Genomic DNA, 7,401 nt, shown 5'->3' on the forward strand with positions numbered 1-7,401 from the left:
GTTACTGAACACAGGCTGAAGCTTCTGTTTCCAAACTCTATCTCCTCATTAGGTTGTTTGGATCATGTCCTGGTGTGTCAGTTTGTATTTCACTGGTTCATATATCTTATATGCATCAAGTTCATTTCCTCATCTCATCAATTTCACATTCTCACTTTCCATCAGATCTTGGTGTGTATATCCCAACCCCAACGTTCCAGCCGAGATCATCGACCCCAGGAATCATTGCAGGGGTGATCGGCGGTCTCTGTTTTCTCCTCATCGCCCTCCTCCTCTTCACCATGGCTATCATTATCTCTCATCGAAAGAAAGAGAAGAAGAAGCGATATTTCTTTAGTAAGTTTACTCCCTGATGACAGCATTGGTTTGGCTCAAATTACATGTAGCCTCTTTGTTTATTGTGACATTACTTTCAAATTAGGCTCAAGGAGTTTGTTTATTTTTTGTTGTTATATTTTGTATTTTGAATCTTGCATCTCTTTAATGTTCCAATATTTATACCCCTGCCAAACAAAGTTTAAAGGGGTATATACATGTACATGTAATGAAGGAATCAGTGTACAGTCGGTTGGTCTGTTGCAAATATTGTTCTTTAAAACCACTTCCTCAATTTTTAACCAATTCTCATGAAATTTGGCTCACACTTTGGTTTTGAGGTAAAGATGTGCAAGATTTTTGCATGTGTCAGAAATTGTATTGCCACGGTACTTGCATTTTATGGCCAAAACCAAGGAAAACTCATTGCAGATAAAAATACTTCCCAAGTTTTCAGCCAGTGCTCATGAAAGTTGGCACCAACATTGATCGTCGGGTAAAAACATGCAATACCCTTTTCAAAATGTGTTTAGAATTGAGTTGCCATGGTAACAGCATTGCCAAAAAAAACCAGGAAAACTACAGGCCTATTTTTTAAAATAATTTCTCTTGAAATATGGCAAAAATATTCATCTTTGGTAGAGGCATGCAAGATTCATTTTCCAAGTGTGTTGGAAACTGCATTGCCATGGTAACAGCATAGGGTTGGGTATTAATCACCTTCTGTGATATTTCTAGTTTATCCTGTAGATGTCTACAGAAAAGAACAATGTGAAATGCACTTCATTTGATAATATTTGTTTCAATGTTAAGGTTACATCTTTCATTCAAATACAAGTACCCACATTATTGGAACCTTTTGTGCTCCAAATGATGCCTAATGACTGTTTGAGCTCTGCATATACTAACTTTGTGAATTCTGGTCATCATGTTTAACACATTTTTACATCGTTGAATAGCTTTGTCTTTAGTTCATAATTTTTGTGTCCCATGATACGTTTGTATTCACCCACAAACATGGACACTAATTTAAGAATCAAGGACACCTTCAAACTCTCCTTGGTAAGACAAGAAGTGCAAACAAGACTGTGCATGCTGTAGCAAAAGTGAAAAAAATAATGTTGGAGGGATAATTTCAAGGTTAGTGAGTGACATTTCACACACTGGAGGTGTCCACATATACTACGTTGAATTTTATTTTAATACGCAGGTCCATGTTTGGCATTAAAATTTTGGATGAATTTTATATTCCATGGTAGACAGTATTATGTTTGTCCGTGTCTGCATGTTGCATTTTGTTTTGATTTGAATTTGTTTTGATGTCCTTTCTGTAGGTGGTCAGGTGGAATCCCAAACCCATACTGCTCCTAATAACACAAAGTAAGTTTTCTTTCTACTAATCTACACATTTTCTACACATTTCTTTTTTAAAACACATTTCTTAATATTTAATTGGTTGTCATATTAACTGATTTAATTAACCTTTGATTGTATGCATAGATGAATGTGATTTAAGCCTCGGTTCATAGACTTGTTTTGATGACATCCTTCGATTGTATGCATAGATGAATGTTATTTAAGCCTCGGTTCATAGACTTGTTTTGATGACATTTAAAAAAATACTTTTTAAAGAAATGTAATGTATATTTTACACCTCACTTCCAAGTTACAATCAATATCTAAGATGAATATGATATTCACAAATTTGCATCCAGTTGTGAATTCACATGACCTTTGAACCCCATATTGATTTTAGTGTTCAGTAATCAACCCTTAAAAACATATTTGATTACCTGCTTATTTCTGTGGTAGTTGATATTAATTGAAAATCAGGTACATATTTCTGCTAACTTTTTGTGACTTGGCTGTAAATTTCTTCATGTCGTCTCATAGTATTTGATTATCATGAAGTGAATGTTGTTCCCTTTCATAACAGCACTGCTGAACCAAGGCCTAGTGCCATCCAGAAGAGCCTTACCAAATTAAAAATCAAACTCAGCCCCAAACCGAACCGCGCCTCCCCATCCCTCTCCGATCCCTCTGCAACCACTAACGGCAGCGCCAACGGCCACCAGACCACCGCCACCCTCAGACCCCAGAAACGTTCCCTCAGAGATCGCATCCTTAGCCGATCGATGGACCCACGATCAGCCAGCTACAGGGTGGAGTCTGAGAGAGAGGAGGAAGTGATACCAACGGTCAGTCGTCGGTTGGACTACGGCCATTCTTCAGTCACATCGTCCAGAATGGTTGGTAGTGATGGAGATGTGAATGATATCACCTTGATACCAACAAATAGCAGAGAAAACTCAGGTAAAATCTTCATTCATTCAATCAGAAGGAAATGCTTTGTTTGTTGCAGATATCTTGAATTAATTCAAAGGAGGGTTTCACCGAGATTGTGACTTAGATGCATGCTTAGATGTTAACATGCACTTGATATTAATTGAGCAGTATCATTGATTAGCGCATGTCTTCTGTACATGGTCTGACCAATGCAATTATGCATTCTACTGTATACCACAAGCAACTTGAATTTAACAACAACTCTGTCTCATTTTAATCTTTGTAAAATATCCCCAGGTCCTTAAACATATACAAGCATATTTGAGGATGTTCTAGGATAGACAAGTAAAATATGCTTGGGATGTAATGCGAAGTGATTCAGGCCCATGAACTTCTTTGGTTAAAATTTATTCTTTGTCACATGATGTTGTTGGTTTGTAGTCTACTTGATAAGAAAATCAATCCTCCCAATTATTTATATTGTTGATTCTTGATTCTGGAAGTTAATTGCACAATTTTTTCACAATTTTCCTCTGCTGTATGTATTTTTCAGGTCTGCTGAAACTAATGACAGTATATGATAAATTGTTCTTGCTTTGTAAATTCTGTTCCATTTGGAAACCAAGAAATCATTGACTCTTCAAATACTGTCCTGTGGTCCTTATGCCTTGAAATATTTCATTTGAATTATCAGTATACATTGCCTCCATTTCTTTTTGTTTGTCAGAACAAAATGGCTTCCTACAAGAGCTTCATCAACAACACCGGCTACAGCATGGTTCAGAGACTAGCTTTCCAAGTACCTCTAGTGGTCGAGAGGATCAACCTCTCACCAACTCAGCGCTAGGAGGACAACGACGTCATGAACGGGGTGACTATGTTTACTATCATGGACAGATGTTATTGAGTGCTATGAGCTCAGATGATGATTTACGTGGGAGTAGAGAGGGTACAGTCAGCAGAGATGGAGCAATGAGGCAGCCCGGTGATTGGGGATCACAAACATTGCAGACATTTGGACAGAAGACACCTCCAAGGTATACTCATGCTCCGGATAATCCACAAAAACAAGCAGGAAAGACACAGGATACTTCACTATGGACAGAGGATATGAGTGAGATTGGACCAAATCCTGTGATAGATCGTCAAATGCATAGACATAGTACACGGAAGGATCTTCAAGCTGCTAGGGTGTCCATACAGAATTACTCCACCGATGTGCCAAGGATGCGGAGTTTATCGCCCAGTGCATTAGATAGTATGAGTACGATAGCGGGATCAGTTAGCGGTCGCAGTATCACACCAACACCTATGGAATTCCAGGAGTACCCTACTGGTGCATCCTATGAGTACTCCTCTCAGCAGCAGCCTTCGCCAGAAGTGCCACACCCTCGAAAGGCTTCACCTTACAAGGACATGATACGAGCAAGTGCAGATGTGTACAGTGATCCCAGCATTGTGTCGGTTAGCCCACTAGGTTCACGGGACTTCACATCGGCAGGTTATCAGAGTCCGTATGACACAGATGTGCAGTCATCACGCTTTAGCTCCTATGTTCACAGTGATGTTTTCTCTCCATCTTCTGGTGATAGGACGTTCAGGTACCCTGATGATGGGTATGATGCATCTCAAGATGTCAGCAATTATCAAAGAACTCAAAGCAAAGAAGATATAGATGTCAGGTTGGAGGATAGCTCAGGTCGAAGGTCAATGTCACCAAGGTCAGTGACTCCAAGGTCGATGACTCCAAGGTCGATGACCCCTAGGTCGATGACCCCTAGAGCAAAGTCACCAAGGTCATCACATTGGAGATCACCTTCAACTCAAAGTTATGCAAGTAAGTACATTTATTTTAATCTTCAGAGAAAAAAAATCCAACAAGCATAACACTGAAAATTTCATCAAATCGGACATAAAATAAGAAGGGTCTGGGAGACTGTTGACATCACCCACTCACTATATCTTTTGTATATTATTATATGAAATATTCTTTTTTCTCCTCATCGTCATGTGAAACAAAGTTTTATTCCTCTCTGAACACGTGGAATTACCATTGTTTTATCATTTTATGGCTTAGTCAAGTTTAGTCCTTATTTTCAAAATGAATTGTATAATTCAAACAATGAAAAACAAAAGAAATAGTGAGTGATGGACATCATTTGCTCTCATTTGCATGTAATTGTTTAGTGAAAAATAAGCAAAACTTTAAAATGTCATAACTTTCTTATTATACATCCGATTTTGATTTTGAGCATTATGCTTGTTTCCCTTGATATTGCTGTGGTGGACTTGAGCTTTTACCTTCACTTTACAAAGGTTGGTTAAGATGGACTACTCTGTTACGTTTTCCTCTTGAATAACTGTTATAGTCATGTTTGGAACAGGTATCTGCGCTAAGAGAGAATAGAGCTAGAATGCCTCTGTCAGTGTCCAATATGATTCAATATTTTAGTTTATGAAAGATACATGCAAGTAATAATAGTAATATTAGCAATGAAAGCAGGGCCCGCTGGGAGAACAGTTTAAAGAACTGAAGTGGATACCCTGGGTAAATATGCCTATATAATAATTATTATTATTAAGTGCCAAATGATTCTGGAAGATATCGTGTAATTTGTGAGAAATAAGCAAAATAAACTTGGCATTCATAACATATGTCATGGGAAAATATAATTCACACCACGTATGTCAAGCTCAGGAGGAGATGATGTGAAATATGTAAAATAAAGGGGAAAATCTGAAAATTTGTGTCCAAAACAAATGGAGGGTTGTCCACAAAATCAGCCATTTTGAAGCATGTTTGCCAATTTGAGGATCCCCATAGAAAGTACAACAAGACCTTAAAAGTCCATAACTTGCCTATTTCATAACCGATTTTGATTAAACTTGTTTTAAATTGTTCCTCTTGTTTTACTCTTTCCAATAAGAATGCTTCTCCTCTTGGGTTTTGGTTTCCTTTAAACTTGGTTTTTTAAAACAGACTTTCTCATGAAATAATTTAATATCTTTGATGTCTTTCTCTTTCAAGGTACTTTGGAAGATCCACCATCTCAACTTGAGGATACCCTAAGACCTCAAACCATCTCTCCAATTACGGCTCAGAATGATCTCAATCGATCACAAGCTCTATCACCTTCAGTCATCAACAATAGCCATGAGAGCTTCGCGTCTATAGAGGGCGGGCGAGATCAGAGCCTTGTAGGTCCTCTCCCAAGCTTTGCACCACGTAGAACACTATCACCAATTAGTCAACACTCATTGAGTAGTGGATACGGGAGCCGCAACACGTCACAGAGCACAACCAACACGTCATCCATTCGTGGGAGGCGAAGCTTTCCTAGCATGGAGGAAGTTCAAGAAGAGCGTGAAGATACGCAGAGTCCTGTCTCAGACACAAAAAGAGATGACTCAACGGATGAGAACTACGAGTTTGACAAGGGGCTTGACACGGAACTAATGGAAGCCTTGAAGCGGTATTATGAACCTGAAAAGATTATCGTTGATGACGAGAATGGGGAAGACGTTAAGCCGGAAAAGCTTGAAAATGCTGAGAAACGTTGTGAGGAGCTCAAGAAAGAGTTTGAGGAGTATCGTAAGAAACAAGCTCTTATTGAGGATGTAAAGAATGAAGCGATAGCGGACATTGCAAGAGAAGTGTACAAGCCTCCAAAGCTTACATCCACTGTATGACCCAACACACCCATAGGTGCTCTATGAAGCAATATGATAGAGTTTATATTTGTATTTCAGCTTGAATCATGTCTTTCTGATCATGCTTTTGGTTATTAATATTGTCTAAATATTTTCAGATATATATTTGAAAATCCTTCAATCAAAGTTTCATGCATGTGTTAACTTCTTTCAAGATTGTGTTTCAATCTTACGATCATTCCCTAAAGATTATACCCAAAAGAGAGAAGGTTTCCGTTTATTTGCAATTCTAAACCAAAGTTATACAAAACTCACTCTAAGAGTGGATCACTTTCTATTTGAATATTGGTAATGTTTTATTCAGAATATTGGGGAAGGTACATGTACTCTTATATTCAATCATTGTCATTCCTTGCTGCTGAAATAGTTAAAGGTATTGGGGCTTTACGAATGATCAAAGACAACAAACTCAATTCAAAATTAACTAAGAGTTAATCCTTTGTAAGTTAAATGTGCATTTTTAGGAACAAAATATATTCTATGAATTGTAATTGTACTGAGTGAGAGAAAATGGCTACCCAGGATAAATATTCCTTTATTATTATTATTATTAATATTATAATTATGATGATTATTATTGTTGTTGTTGAAAGATAAATAATATGTGCACTGGCGATATGACAAAGACTGTTCTTTCTTGTGTATGGTTAATTAAACCTATTTTTATCATTTGGGTGATGTAGCTTTAAGTGTTCTAGAAGTTTAGACGTAGAATGGGTCTTGTCAAACTGTAAAGAAAAAGTTCCTCTCATTATGGGAAAGGAATAGAACATTATTTAATTCTTTGGTCTCTTTCATAGTTTTAAGGTGCTGTCATCCCAAATGTATGTAAGAACTACATATGTACATTGGGAGCATTCATTACCTCTTTAAGAGATTTCATTTTGTACATTCTTCTTTAAAATATTTATTAAGTTTATATTCTGTATGTATGAACAAAGACAAAACAAAAGTTTTTTTTCTATTTGATCTGTATGTGTAAATACAAAAGATTATTTTTATACTGCACCAGGGACATTGTTGGCTGAATTTTACGAGAACAGCTTGAAATATGATCATGCTTTACAAATGTTTGGTGTAAATACATGT

At 37.3% G+C, this 7,401-nt stretch overlaps 1 protein-coding gene across 1 annotated transcript in view; it reads left to right on the forward strand.

Moving 5' to 3' along the window:
- Positions 1–6,383, forward strand: part of LOC129266484 (protein turtle homolog A-like) — an 88,648-nt gene extending 82,265 nt beyond the window's left edge. The window contains exons 13-17 of the mRNA XM_054904339.2: positions 166–336; positions 1,650–1,695; positions 2,252–2,628; positions 3,329–4,438; positions 5,630–6,383. Of these exons, the coding sequence (XP_054760314.2) occupies positions 166–336; positions 1,650–1,695; positions 2,252–2,628; positions 3,329–4,438; positions 5,630–6,291 (2,366 nt within the window). The 3' untranslated portion in view covers positions 6,292–6,383. The remainder of the gene's footprint in view (positions 1–165; positions 337–1,649; positions 1,696–2,251; positions 2,629–3,328; positions 4,439–5,629) is intronic.
- Positions 6,384–7,401: the final 1,018 nt, after the last annotated feature.

The sequence above is a fragment of the Lytechinus pictus genome, chromosome 8 (assembly GCF_037042905.1).
Source record: "Lytechinus pictus isolate F3 Inbred chromosome 8, Lp3.0, whole genome shotgun sequence".
In the NCBI taxonomy this organism is placed as follows: Eukaryota; Metazoa; Echinodermata; class Echinoidea; order Temnopleuroida; family Toxopneustidae; genus Lytechinus; species Lytechinus pictus.